Source organism: Ixodes scapularis, unplaced genomic scaffold (assembly GCF_016920785.2).
Source record: "Ixodes scapularis isolate PalLabHiFi unplaced genomic scaffold, ASM1692078v2 PGA_scaffold5__190_contigs__length_132052651, whole genome shotgun sequence".
In the NCBI taxonomy this organism is placed as follows: Eukaryota; Metazoa; Arthropoda; class Arachnida; order Ixodida; family Ixodidae; genus Ixodes; species Ixodes scapularis.
In genome coordinates this window covers 129,128,874-129,144,084 of record NW_024609880.1, presented here as the reverse complement: position 1 = coordinate 129,144,084, position 15,211 = coordinate 129,128,874, and the positions used below count along the sequence as shown (strand labels likewise).

The following is a 15,211-nucleotide window of genomic DNA, read 5'->3' as shown; positions in this document are numbered from 1 at the left end:
CCTTCTTGTCCGATGGTCGAGGGAATTCGGCTACGGCGGATGTCTTCGCGGGGTCAGGGCGTACTCCTTCGCTACTAACGACATGACCAAGGAACTTAAGTTCGGCGTAGGCGAAGCGGCACTTCGTTGGCTTGAGTGTGAGCCCTGCGGTCTTGATGGCTTGGAGCACGGCCCTAAGCCGTTTCAAGTGCTCGTCGAAGTCTTGCGAAAAAACGACGACGTCATCCAGGTAAACGAGGCAGCTCTGCCACTTCAGTCCCGTTAGTACAGTATCCATGACCCGCTGGAAAGTCGCCGGCGCCGTACAGAGTCCGAAGGGCATCACCTTGAACTCGTAAAGTCCATCGGGCGTGACAAAGGCAGTCTTCTCGCGGTCCCGTTCATCGACCTCAATCTGCCAGTAGCCACTCTTCAAGTCCATCGACGAAAAGTACCGGGTGTGGCGTAAACGGTCGAGGGTGTCATCTATGCGGGGAAGCGGATAGACATCTTTCTTTGTAACAGCGTTCAGCCGCCTGTAGTCCACGCAGAACCTAAGGGTTCCGTCTTTCTTCTTCACCAGCACAACTGGAGAGGCCCACGGACTGCTTGAAGGCTGAATAATATCGTCGTCGAGCATTTCTTGAACTTGTTTCTGGATGGTTTCCCCCTCCTTCACCGAAACTCGGTACGGCGACTGATGAATAGGGGGCACGTCATCGTCAGTAACAATTCGATGCTTCGCAACCGCTGTTTGGCGTAGCCTTGACGATGTGGCGAAGCACTCACTGAACTCAGCGAGAACGTCAGTCAGCTGTCGTCGTTGTGGGCCTGGGAGGGATGGGTCGATGTCGAGCTTTGACGGCGTGGTTCCCTTGTGGTGCGTCGGAGAGGCGTCTTCTGAGATCACGGCGATGGCGGCCGAGTCCTGAATTTCCTCGACGTAGCCCACAGCTGTACCCTTTGTAAGGTGCTGCGACTCTTGCCGGAAGTTGGTGACAAGGGCTACGGTACGCCCGTCCTGGAGCTCGGTTACGCCTCTTGCAATACCAATCCCTCGTCCAAGGAGAAGTTGGACGCTTCCTTCCAACAGTGCTATCCCGCAGGTGGCTTCGTCGGTCCCGACGGGGACAAAGACACTGGACAGCGGCGGCAGGTTTACGTGGCTGGTAAGGACTCGCACTGCAGCTAACGTCGCTTTGGGATCTTCCGCCGAGGGAACAGGTTTCCGAAGCGTCAGCTTGTTCTCCCCAAGGTCGATGATGGCGCCGTATTCACACAAAAAGTCCATTCCGAGAATGACGTCTCTCGAACAGTCTTGCAGAACGACGAACTTGACAGGGCAGGTTTCACCATGGATCTCAACGCGAGCAGTGCACCTGCCGACAGGCGTGATGAGGTGTCCGCCGGCGGTTCGTATCTGTGGTCCATCCCACGACGTCGTAACTTTCCGAAGGCGACGAGAGAGTCTCCCACTCAAAACGGAGTAATCCGCTCCGGTGTCGACGAGTGCTGTCGCGTCGTGGCCGTCGATGATAACGTTGAGGTTGTTCGACACTGTTACAGAAACGTCGTTTCGGGGCGTTGCGGCGTTAGAGTGGGAGAGCTCCGACGATCTTGGAGGATCTTGGCATCGTTCGTCTTCGGCAACACCACCTCCCGGCATTGCCGCGCCTAGTTTTCCCGACGGGACGCAATGGGTGACAGGCTGTCTCGGCGAGACCGGCGGAAGGGCGATGGCGAGCGTCGGGGAGATGGCGAACGGAATACTCGGCGGGGAGACGACTCAGGAGTTGAAGAGCGGCGGAGGTAGTCCTCGATGTCCCGAGGTCGCTCTCCAAGACGTGGTCGAGGGTCGTTGGGCGCGAACCCTCGTAGGCCGAGCTGGCGGTAGGGGCATCGTCGGTAGATATGGTCGGCTTCCCCGCAGTGGTAGCACAACGGGCGTCGATCAGCCGTCCTCCACACGTCGGTCTTCCTTGGCGCAACTTGTTCTGGACGAACGTGTGCCCGATTTTCCTGGCGTCGGGAATGCTGCGGCTCTGGAAGCACACGTCCGGGAGGCGCCATGTACGGCCGCGGTGCTGATGGTACTCGGCGGAGCATTTCGGCGTAGCTTACGGCTGGCTCCTGCTGTGCTGCTGCGGTGACGGCAACCTCGGGATGGAAAGCTCGGTGAACTTCCTCTCGGACGACGTCGGCGAGTGAGAGTGAGGCTGGGCGATCTGCAGCAGGTAGAATCTTCCGGAGCTCTTCCCGGGCGATATCCCGGACGATATCCCGAAGGCTGTCGACACCGGTGGTGCTCAGGTCCGGAAGTGTAGCTGCGACGGTTGGAGAAGTAGGCGCGCCGGCGAGTCGGTGGTAGTGGCTTGCTCGGGCCGTCAGTGCGCGCTCGATGTTCGTGGCTTCACTCACAAATGCATCGACGGTCGTCGGGGGATTGCGAACCAGGCCTCCAAAAATTTCTGCCTTGACGCCTCGCATGAGGATTCGAAGTTTCTTTTCCTCAGCGGCCTCCGGGTCTGCTCGGGCACTTAGACGCAGAACATCCTCTACAAAGCTGGTCAGGCTTTCATTGGGGCCCTGCACCCTTGTTTGAAGCAGGTCCTCTGCTCGCTGGCGACGATGGTGGTTAATGAATGTTCGTTTGAGTTCGGCGACGCAGGACTCCCATGTGGGGAAGGAGGCTTCGTGGTTTTCAAACCAGTGCCTCGCAGTGCCTTCAAGCGAGAAGTAAAGGTTGTGGAGGCACTGCTCAGTCGTCCACCTGTTGTGGCGGGCTACACGTTCGTAGTGTCGCAGCCAGTCTTCGATGTCTTCGTGGATCTCCCCGTGGAAAGGCGTCGGAGTCCGAGGTGCGACGGGAAGGTATACGACGGCGGCGGCGGACGGGTTCTGCGACGACTGGTTGTCCATCGTCGGCCTCGTTGGCTGCCTGGTCCGGGGTGGCAGAAGTCCGTGTTCCGGGGGTAGACCTTGGGTGCGGCGACTGGATCGGGTCTCGATCTGGTCTTCGCTCGGTCCTCGGGAGGCTGGGTCCGGACTTGCACTGCGGGAACTCGGAGGGGAGCGCTGCACGGGCATGCGGGTACCCCGCACCTCCACCAAAATGTCACGGGTGGTGACCAAAAATAACAAATAAACAGGAAGAAATAAACGTTTAATGTGGCGAACTTGTGCCAAAAATAAAAGGGTACAAAAGATAATAATAGAGCGTCGCGGGCGTCGAAGTCGGCGTGGTAGCAGAGTCGAACGCTGGGGCTAGACTGACTCGACAATGTCGCGAGCGGCGTCTTATCTAGAGTGAGTCACTATCTCGAAGATTCGGCGGAGAAGGTTCGAGCGTAGTGCGCTCGGGGCGGGAATGAACACGCACTTTCTAGAACAACATAAGCAGGGATAACCGACACAAGTTATGTACGGAGCAAGAATAAACAAGAAAGTTCTAGAAGTCCGTGACCCTGCGCGCGGCAATATAACGACGGAAGTACCTCGCCAAATCCCTCGAATTCGTGATTTCTGAAAAGCTTCATCGTCCCAGAAAATCTGACATCAACATGTTCGGAAGTCGGGAGTGACCGGAAGTATATTGGGAAGCCAGACACGGTTTGTGTTTGTAAACAGTAAAAGGGTATAGAGCTGCGAGAGATTCAACCAAGTGCGTGCTATGGTAAACCGTGCGGTCACATAAAAGTGTTAAGGTTAAAGTTACGCACATTATTTTGACCTGCAGAGAAACTTCACGTGTCTCTCTAGTAGCAAATATCTATACGAGCTACAGTACCAAGGTTAACGCCTGGTACCTAACCTTCACTGCCAGAAAAAAGAAAAAAAAAACACAATTTGTCCTATATACACACCCCGAAACTTCAATTCCACATAAAGCGTGCTGAAGTCGAATCGACGGTACCAGCTTTCACGCTTTTGATAGCCGAGTGGCACAACTTATTAAAATAGCTAATGGACGTGTTACTGACTACAAAATATAGTAATCGGGGTTTTTTCGGCCCTGCTGCAAATCCTCAGTGTTTTTTTTTTTTCTTTGAATCTTGTAGCCTTTGATACGTACTTTAGATGTTTAATTGGGTATGTCTAAGCGTTATCAGACCGTTCGTATACGTTTCAAGCTCTCTGTTCGACATCAGTGCACTGCACGTCGAGGCGAAGCTTAGGGGTGCATATCATATGAAACAAAAAAGTGTAAGACGACACCTCTTTTCTTTTGTATGTGTGTGCGTTGACTTGCAAAGTCTTTTCTTCCTTTTTAATGAGAGAAGTATTAGGAATATCGTGATTTTTTTTCAGAATATCGTGATTTTTTTTTGACAAAACTGTAAAGTAGCTTTTTTTTCTCCGTAAATTAGAACACGCGAAGTAGCGAAGAACTGTGTGTTCTGAGCCACGTTTACTCGATGAGTGAAATCGCGCGGGCTTCTGTCCATTCCCACGAATTTCCGCACAGCTCAAGACAGCGCGCTTTTTCTACAGTGCAATTTGGCAGATGGAGTGTGGAGTCGACATCTGTCGACATCTGTCGGCATCTGTCGGCTTTTTGTTCATGCCTCCAGTGCCTGTATTTCTGTACAGACGCAAATAAAATGATTGATTGATTGATTGATAGTCTCATTAACTCTCTCGTCCTAACCTGTTCGACATTAAGAAATGTTGTAAGACAAATCCTGGGAATCTGCTTTCACCTGAAGGCAGATGCTCAGTCTCGTGCATGCACCTCAGTAACAAAAAAATGAAAGCCGTTTACAACTCCCTGTAACGCCGAATTAGAGCGCAGCTCTTGAGGAGGAGGAGGGAAGGGTACTGGGGGGTGGGTCAAGTGACCTCGGGGGCGGGGGGTCACGTGACCTTGGGGGTCACGTGACCTTGGGGCGTCACGTGACGTCGCGGGGGTCACGTGACCTGGGGCCACGTGACGATACCGATGACGTCATCAGTAGCGTCACTGATGACGCCATCAGTGATGATGATGACGATGCGGATGCCGGTGACGTCACTAATGACGTCATCAGTGATGATGACGATGACGATGCGGATGCCGGTGACATCATCAGTGACGTCACTGATGACGTCATCAGTGGCTATGACGTCAACGGGGGGTCACGTGACCTCGGGGGTATCCCCAGGTCACGTGACCCCAGGGGGGGTCACTTGACCTGGGTAACCATCGTGACCCTCGTGAGGGTAACCCTAGTAACCCTTGTGAGGGCAACTCTCGTGACCCTCGTGAGGGCAACTCTCGTGACCCTCGTGAGGGTAACTCTCGTGACCCTCGTGAGGGTAACTCTCGTGACCCTCGTAAGGGTAACTCTCATAACCCTCGTGACCCTCGTGAGGGTAACCCTCGTGAAGGTTACCCTCACGAGGGTTACTAACCCTCGTAACCCTCGTGAGGGTTACGAGGGTAAGTAACCCTCGTGAGGGTAACTCTCATAACCCTCGTGACCCTCGTGAGGGTAGCCCTCGTGAAGGTTACCCTCACGAGGGTTACTAACCCTCGTGAGGGTTAGTAACCCTCACGAGGGTCACGAGGGTTACTAACCCTCGTAACCCTCGTAACCCTCACGAGGGTTACGAGGGTTACTAACCCTCGTGAGGGTAACCCTCGTGAAGGTAACCCTTTTGAGGGTAACTAACCCTCGTAACCCTCGTGAGGGTTACGAGGGTAAGTAACCCTCGTGGCCCTCGTGATCCTCGTGAGGGTAACCCTCATGAGATTAACCCTCGTAACCCTCGTAACCCTCACGAGGGTTACGAGGGTTGCGGTTACGCCGACGCCGACGCCGACGCCGACGCCGACGCCGACGGCGACGCCGACGCCGACGGCGACGCCGCTCAAGCCGGGAACGGGCCCCTAAGAGCTGCGCTCTAAAAGGCATCAACCACCTCTTTCTCGCCGAGTGCACAGCCGTTGAGCTGACTTACCGCCGGAAAATAACATGGAATACATTTGTTATTTAAGTCATACCGGGCTGCGTACAATTGGTCCCTGTTCGAGTCGATGCGCTACGATCGCATTCATATAAACGTAGCTATAGTGTTGATCAGAGCCACACTCTGGGGTCGGCAAAACACAGGACACGGGCTGAGTTCCAGACATTGTTATGGTCCGGCTCTTGTCGTCATTGCAGCGATTGGACACGGGCCACTACTCGAATGCTTGTTGAGCTATCGATTATCACGAGCACAAATCGAGTGCTCCCGTAATTTTCGGTTCCAATCTATGAGCCGCATTCAAATATCGTCACTGGTAAAGTATGCCCAACGTCTGTAGTTGCGGAACTGCCCATAGACACTGGTTGCTCCAGCAGTACCCCCCTCTCCCCCCATGACTCGCCTCCAGTTGTTTGACGCGCCACCGTTTTGGGGGGACGGCTGCTATGGTAACACAGTCTATTCGATGGAATACGTATGTTTCGAAGCAGAGTGTCTAGATGGCGTTTCACCCTAGTGCATGTATGGAACACACTATTTCGAAACGAACATCTAGGGGGCGCTTTAAGACGGGAGGCGAGCTGAAGTGAGTGAGGGGGTACACCCCTTCGCGGGAGTTCCACAACTGAGGCAATGTATAGTTACGTTGACTAAGCTGACACTGCGACCCTCGATCTACGTCATCAAGTTTTGCGAAGGAGAGGTTGAAAGAAAACGCTCGCTTTCATTCTTGAAATTACACCGCAACAAATAGGTTTCTTGGTCAATGCCCTTGCGTGCGAGTATAGCACTTGGGCCCCACTAGAGCCGTGAGCTCGTGTAGAGCGAAAAACATTCCAACTTAATATAGCCGCACCGTCACCCTATTAACATTCTGCTCGGCGTTTTTTGCAGAGCGCCTGCTTTATGTACGTGGTGCTCACGTACTTGATGGGCACCAACTTCTTCTGGATGTTCGTCGAGGGCCTTTACCTCTTCATCCTGGTCGTCAAGACGTTCTCCATCGAGCTGGTCCGGATGCACGTCTACGCCTTCATCGGATGGGGTGCGTCGCGACCAAAGCGTTCGCTGGCCGTTCCGGTGTCCCCAAACCCTGCGTGATCATACTTAATTATGTTATACGGATCAGGGATCCGTATAACATCATGCACCGGTTGGTGCTTTCGTTCCAGTTCGCGTGCAAGACCGGCATTCATTTTCCGCGCCGGTTTGTACGGTAGCACAGGGCTGGTCCCAATCATTTGCAATCGAAAGTCCTTGTCCCTGTCATGTCCAGGGGTATCGATTAATCTCTGGATCGTTCGCAACCTAACCTAACCTAGCCTAACAAAGAGACACAAATAAGTGTGACACAAACCCAATCGTTAGCGCGATCAAAGTTTCAGGTGCTCTCCTTGTCGTTCGCCTCTTGTGACGTGAATATTTTTTTTCTTTGCGTACTTAGCGTCCGGGTTTAATGAGTTCGTGAGTTTCCGGCCTCGCTGCAAAGAATCATCTAAGTAGTAGCTACGTTCTCCTTTTCCAGGGTAACGCACCGACTTTACAGCTGCGGTCACACTGTTAATACATCATACGAAAGGGCAGGCACTGCCTGATGGATGTTTCCTTCTTGTATAACGGTCCTCTCATGCTGGTCACTCTCTACAGACATGTGCGAAGCAGACATATGTACGAAGCAAACGTATTCCGAACGTGTTTGCGGCCTGTCCGCAAGATGTCATCATGGCTGCAGCAAGCACTGTGTCGTTTGTGTGACGTTATTCTTACATGCGCTTCCTCTCCGACTATAAATTTACAAATGATTCTCGGTTGGACAAAGTCGTTCCTCCGTGACATTTTTTAGCGTCTGAAGATAAAAGATAAAAGGTGAACCACTAAAGCCTTTTAATGAGAACAACCTGACCAAGCTGCAAAGCGTCGTTTTAAGCAGTCAGCGTATACTGTAAAACTCTTTATGTTCGCAGCCCCTATTGTCCGCGAATTGGTCACAGAGGACATAATTGCGGCCACTAAATTTTCCGAATTCCAGACGCCCGCATTGAAACTCTTAAAAACCGAAATTTTCGCGTGCCCATAAATTTCGCAAATTTTTCAATTCGCAACATTCGCGAAATTTAAGGGCTCGCGAACATTAAGGGTGTTGCAGTATGTCCCACTTTGTACTCGGGCGCGATGCCCTTTATTCAGCTGAGCCGTTTGTTCCCTTCCTTCTGGTCCAGGCATTCCGGCCGTCGTGGTGACAATCTGGGCGGTCACCAAGGCATACCTGAGCCCCAACCACAACGACCCGAACCTGTCCGACGGAATGTGAGTTATCGCCGCACCCGCACACGCGTCCTCCAGTCCGCTGCATGCGCTGCGACGCGTGGAACGCACTACAAAGCCTGGATGGGAAAGTGTTTCCAGCAGCTCGAATGGGGTCACGTGGTCTATGGGCCGCTTTGCAATACAAGCCGCAAAAAGCGCCTTAAAAAAAAATAAAAAAGGAGACTTGTCCTATATAATACACCCCAAAACTTCACTTCGACGCACAGCGCAGTGACTACTAACTCACGGTCCCAACTTTTACGAGGGGCTTCATAATGGTGAAATGTAATATATTAAGCAGCTAATGAACGTGTCAAAAACCACAGAAAAAAACACACACTGAATGTTTGCAGTAAAACGAAAAAAACCTGTATATATATATATCGCGATCGCTCGTCGCTACCGTCGGCTTGATGTCAGTCCGCTGTACGTCGAACTGAAATTTCGGGGTGTATTCTAGGCGACAAACGGGCGTATAACTGTACCTTTTTTTCCTGAGAGTGAGTTGACTAAAGTGTTGATCGTCCGCAAGCGTCTCAGCCTTTCAGCCTGCTTTTCTCCTCGTCACCTGACAACGCAGCGCATACGTAGCTGCGGCCAGTCGGCGCGAGGGGCGTCCGCCATGAAATTTCAAACGCTCCCCACGGTTTACGTTGCTCCCTCGCTTAAATCTTGGCTCTCTAGAATGCGCGCTGGGCTTCCCAGTACGTATATCCCACGCGCGTGCAGTGTTGGGAGTGGTACGTTCACGGAGACAGCTGGGGCAGATTGGTTTTTCTGAATGATTGAATCCAGCGCAAGGTCCGTCGAACTTGTGGTATGAGCGCTAGTTTTTTCAAAGAGGAGCGAGGGCAACATTACCAATTTATTACAACCGCTAAGTTGGCAGCGTTTTTTTTTTTTTTTTTTTTAACGCAGGTTTTGTTAAAGTAATTACACAGAAAAAGACCGTCGGTAGAGCGCACGTTCAACACAAAGATCGATCTCAAGCTTTTTTTCCGGTCTAGAGCTCGAGTCATCCACGTGTAGCGAGCGAAACATTATAAAGAAGGTGCGACCTAAAGCCTTGAATCTCTGTGCACTCTGTCCCTGCGCTGCTTCAAGAAAACACAAACAAAAAATCTCCCACTTCTTTTGTTTTTGTGGTGTCCTGGGCTGTTAAACAGTTTCCTCGTTTTGTATTTTATATTCACCTTTGAATCTCCTCACATTTATATAAATTATTTCGATATTACCTCGTGGAGCATCTGAATGAAATCATTCGTATTCATAAAATCGTAAGGATCGCTTTTCGAAAAGTTCTAAGGCAATTTAGGGCAAGCACTCTTCAGCAACAATCGGTTTCGTCTGCAAGGAACTCGAGTTACGAAAAGCGGGATCGGTGTCGGCAGCTCCGCCAGATTTCAATGCCACTTTCCGCACACGTACCACACTGAACGCTTGACACACTCCCAAGACTCCGGGTATGTCTATACTTCGTTTCAGCTTCGGTCCGAGCGCGGCCGATGTTATGAGCCGAAGGGCCAAACAAAGACCGCAAAAAGCGCAGCGTCATGGTGTGCTCTCTGCGCTTGATAAGACTGGCTGGCGGAGGAGCACGCACAGAGGGACGGCGAATACCGCCTGGTCCTATCAACTGCACAAAGCACGCCATGACGTTGTGCCTCTTTCGCTGTTCGATTGGCCCATCGGCTCATAACATCGGCCGCGCTCGGACCGAAGCTGAAACCAAGTATAGTGTTCCGAGCATCTGTGTACACCGACACTCTGTAAGCCTGCGTTTGCCCATACCGGGTGTGGGCACTGCGCATGCGCCAAAACAAGATTCGCGAGATGTGAAACGACTGCTCATGCGCAGGGCTGACAGCAGCTCCACCGCAGTATCGTGACGTCAGAGATTTGTGTAGGTGGTGCGTGAAGTTCAGACTGCATCATACCGCAGCGCAGCCTGTACACCGATTGTTAGTTTTCCTCTAATTAGTTTGACCAATGCGAAAGACGATCGCTTTCATGCTCCAGTAGATGCATGCTGTCTCAATGGGAGATGATTTTGTGACATGTTTTTGCTATGTGGCTGAGTTTATATAAATGCTACACTCACGCATCGGATTGAGTTAGCGTAACAAATCGGCCCGTGTAAACGCTTCGATTTTAAGGGCCAAGTGCATCGAATCGAATTCAATCCGATCCATTAAAAGGAGTTGGTTTCAGATTTTTCAAGTCGAATCGAAATCCCCGCGTGAACGCTAGCAATTTGAGTCGAATACTCCAGCGAGGAATCCCGGTATAGCTGCGTTATGCCGGAAATGGGTGCTAACCTCCTACCAAGCCGGCAACCGTTTTCAGCTTTAAATAAAGAAATAAATAAAAAGTTATACAGACATGGCAGCAGTGACGACTATTTTCGCAACTTCGAAGAGCTGGGAAGAGCTTCAAAGTTCTTAAGCTCCCAACTTTCGTCACGCCGTGTAAACAGGAAGCGATCGACACCTTGTCGTCATTTGACACGAGGTCTCGCTCTCGGTCGAGGCGAATCCATGAAAACATTGGGGTTAAACTGTATTCGATGCGCTAGGTAGGTTCGACGCGCTAAGGTCGCATCAAATGTATAGCTTGTATCCCGTTTGGTGCATTACTTACCGCTAGCTATTTTCAGGGGCTATGCTGGCCAAAAATAGACCAATGATTAATGCACTGAGTGCATTCCGGAGAAGTACGCAGGCAGGAGCTTCTCAGACTGTGTCTAAGTGCTTTTTGAACCGCCTAAACTAATGACAGATAGACGGGCAAACATCGCAGTAATCAAACTATACCGGAGTCTTCGCGAAACTCAGAGAAAGTCAAGTATTTAGAGACAGTTCGTATGTCGAAGATACGTTCTACCGCGGTAATAAAATATTAAAACCTTCGCGAGAGGAATACGTTTGTTTTCTAGCTCAAGAGGGATTACAGCTTTCGCAAGAAACAACCTAATGTTTATTACAGATCCGGCAAACGTTGAACTTTCATATTATCAAACGTATAACCGACGAGCCATTGGTAGTGAAGTAGCGCGTAAAACGATTATGCTCCTGGATGTTGCAAACATTCGTATACAAGGTTCCACGTTCTGCGAGCTGAAATTCTGTTTCTGACTTCCGCAATACCCGTAAGCATTTCGGATGCACTGAATTTCAATGTTTAATAATGCTATTCTATAAATTATCCCCGCTAGGGTGTCTCAGCGTTTAATTAAGTAAAATGTTCATTTTCGAATAAGTTTTATGCGTGCTTAAAGAAGATCATTTATTCCGACTCGCTGGTTTGGGTTGTAGCTTATTCTCACGTTTCTTACTTTTCACGCTTGATGTTCACTTTGTTTTAATTGAGAATTCAGCGAAACTCGCCGTCCTCATTAGAAACTAAAATATGAAACGCTACGAAGCAATGAAAGATGATCTCCAATATATTTCTTTGTTCAAAAAGCAAATTTGCTTCTTTTTTCTTTTTCTCCCATAAGAAGGTTTTCGTTTGTACCGGTTTGTATTGTAATCTTCTCGACTCAACACCGCCAATCTCTATGGTCGCAATCGTCCCTGGTCGCCCGAAACTTAAATAATAGGTTACTTCGCGCAGCTAACCGCGGTACAACTGAATGCGTATGCAAATGCTGCACCTCAGTCCCCTCCCTTCCTGTATGTACATTGCTCGAGGACATACTCTGAGTTATGCGATATTAGGAAACCCGAGGCTTCCTGGCCATTTTACTGTCGCGCCGCCGTCCAATCAGATAGTATTATTAGCCGATCACAATTAACACTCAAGAATATAGCACGAACCAAGAAGCGCTGGCATAATAGGCCTTGCGTTTCATACTCTGTGATTAAGTCAACCGCAGATCACGCGGTGCACCAATCAGCGCTGTGTTCCAATCACTGCGGTGTGCCAATCCCTATATTTAACCAGGCCCCGAATAGGCTTTGATGACTCAAAAACACAGATCAGCGCAGAGACTATGAATATGCCCTACGGCGTGCATTGTCTTTGCGAAGACACGTTTCCCAGTAAAGCCGTTGTCTTTTTCTTTCTTTTTTTACTTCGTCGTTTTTTAGACACGTGCCATAGATAGCAATGATTAGCACCGCAAATCCCGCCAAAAACTGAATACGCAGGCATTTAAGCAGAACTAAAAGTTTGTTCGCGGATACTAACAAAAACCATAAAGGCATACCGTCTGATCGTCCCTAGTCTGCCAATCACCATTTTGACCTGTTTATTTTGCGTGCTCATGAACGGCTAACAGACCTTTTTGCCACGTTTCCCAAGCATCAAAGGGAATGCCAGGAATGGAGGTACACGCGCTGCACGTGCTGGCATCCGCCGCTGTAACTCTTCGAAAGCAAACATCATAAATAATTGGCACTTCGCACGCGCGTTCCACGGGCGCTCTAATTTCGTTATTTACTTCGAATATTTTGTATAGGAAATGAGAGCACGTGCAGTGCGTGTAGCTACGTTCCGAGCATTCTCTGGTGCTTGGGTACTTTAGTGAAAGGTCTATTGTCTGGATTATGATGACCAGCGATCTTGAGTACCAACCTATCCCACGCAGGTGCGTGTGGCAGCTGAAAGACATCTACGACTGCGTCTTCATTGTGCCGGTCATCCTTGTGCTCTTGGTGAGAACCTCTTTGCGGGTTTCTTGTTTTTGGGCATTAAAGCGACGCTTCGAGTTTCAGCACTTTCTTTCAAGGACCGGGAACCAGGAACAACATACGCAATCCAACTGCAGGATGATATAAAAACATAGAAATGTTATCCGGAGTCAAAAGACGTCAAATAAAATAGCGATAAATAGACATCATAAAACAAAGGAGAAACAAGGTTTTGTGTCGTCTCTTCCGATTTCTGTATATCTTTGTCTCAGGTTTTAGGTGGTTCAAAACCAGCTTCGCTCAAACCGTTGTTGCTCCCTTTTTTATTTTTAGTTTTACTTAACCTAATTAACTTTGCGTCTTTTTCTTTCTTTTTTTTAAAGTCCTTAAATTGTTGGGGCTGCAGATAATCGTTTCTAAACAAAAATGCAAAAAACGTTAAAAAAGAAAACTTTCCTTTTTTAGTTATTTTTATATTTCCAAACTTTGGGGGTTTCAGATGGACCTGGTACGCCTTTGGTACTGACCTGCACAAAAGGCTACTCAATGGCTAAAACAAGCTTTTTACACGCAAAAAAAAAAAAACTTTTGTAAAAACAGTTTTTTTTTTTTTTTTTTTTTTTGAAAGGAGGAAGGAGGTTCCTCGACAAGTGAAGTTCATTTCTCCTCTTGTCTATTCCTCTCTCTCTCTCTCTCTCTCTCTTTGTTCGATACTTCTTAGCTGAATATGTCGCAAAATAAACTTCAGAAGAAAATGCAATTAGTACAAGATTTACGTCATTTTGAGTCTTGCTATGTGCTTGTTTCATACTCTTCTTCCGGGTTTGACGTCTCAAAACTGGCGTCTATTTCGGAACAGCTCCTAACTCAAAATGAGTATCGAAATTTTATTTTTTGGAGGGAGGTTAAAGTGTATTGTGTGACGTACAAGTCACATATATCAAAAGAAATTTACAAAAACGTTTCTTGACTTTTTATGATCCCTTTCACTGCTTACATTCAATGATTCATCTCATTGGGGAACGAAACAAACATCTCGTTCTTTGAGTAACTGCTTTTGTTTGCCCCCCCATACTCCTGCTAATCATGACCTGCTAGCCACCTGTCAAACAAGCTCTACACCCTAAAACAATGGCCGCCTGTCTGCCTTCTTGCGGAACACTCGTTGAGATAATTAGCGAGGCCTGCGGAGTAAACGCGGCGAATGACGAACCCGAAAAAAAAAAAGCGTTTGAACCTAAAAATGTAACGACTGCGTCGCATTTTTATGCAACGTGCCCTAAACTGAGCGGCAAAATTTGATTCCCGGCAATACCCTCTCGAAGCAAAATTCGTAAAACGTTGCCTAACTCGTTTGTTTCATTGTTTGTAACATTGTTTCTACATGCTCGGTCACTTATACATGATCGGTATAAGTCTGGACTGCTGTCACAGTCCAGACTTATATTCGATCGTGAATTTTGCGTGCTCACGAATATCTCTTGATTTGGTAATGATGCCCAACAGTGAGTGTGTATACAACTTCAAGATGAAAGTAACGAATGACACCAATGTCATTGCCAAAACCTATACCCTTACTTTAAAGAAACGCAACGTGATTACCTTCAATCGCTCCCTGTTTTTTTGTTGTTTTTTTTATTTCTTTTTCAGACGAACATTTTCTTCTTGAGCCAAATAATGTGGGTCCTCATCACAAAGCTCCGCGCAGCCACATCTGTGGAATCTCAGCAGTATCGGTAAGTGACCAGTTCACCTCCGATTGGCTCCTTGCTGTTGTCGTTGTTGTTGTTTGAGAGCAACAAAACAACAAACATCTTTTTCGAGCGACTTGCAGTGACCCCCGCATTGGCAAATGAATCACCGATCGTTCATTCATTTACTCGAACTGCTTATGCTGACTTTGTCAGTGCGATCGACGGATAGAACCAATCCCACCTACAAGGCCTGCACCTCACCCCCTCCCCCCCCCCCTTCCCCAAAACGTCATCACCAGTGGATCCACCGCCTACCTTGCATCAGCATCGTCATAGCACGCGGCGACGCCGAGACAGACGTGTCTGCTGCTTGCCGAGCTTGTTTGCCGCTGGGGCGAGTCGGGGTTCCACTTACGATGACGTCATGCACAAGCCTTATCTTCAGGTGTTGTTCATGAAACCCACAAAGCAAACGAAACCAAAAACACAAACCGTGTCGTCTCGGTAGCGTCATCTACGCATGGACAACGTACGAATGAGCTTGCTAAGCGGCATGCGTATTGTCCCTGCTCAGTTTGTGCGGTTTCAAATCTTCTTTTTTTCTTTCTTTTTAGGAAGAGCAAAACAAAAAGGGGATTTAGGAAGGGG

At 49.1% G+C, this 15,211-nt stretch overlaps 1 protein-coding gene across 1 annotated transcript in view; it reads left to right on the top strand.

Moving 5' to 3' along the window:
• LOC8030997 (diuretic hormone receptor) overlaps positions 1 to 15,211 on the top strand; it is a 275,430-nt gene that overhangs the window by 251,039 nt on the left and 9,180 nt on the right. Inside the window, exons 7-10 of the mRNA XM_042293803.1 lie at positions 6,823 to 6,973; positions 8,148 to 8,235; positions 12,827 to 12,893; positions 14,520 to 14,605. Of these exons, the coding sequence (XP_042149737.1) occupies positions 6,823 to 6,973; positions 8,148 to 8,235; positions 12,827 to 12,893; positions 14,520 to 14,605 (392 nt within the window). The remainder of the gene's footprint in view (positions 1 to 6,822; positions 6,974 to 8,147; positions 8,236 to 12,826; positions 12,894 to 14,519; positions 14,606 to 15,211) is intronic.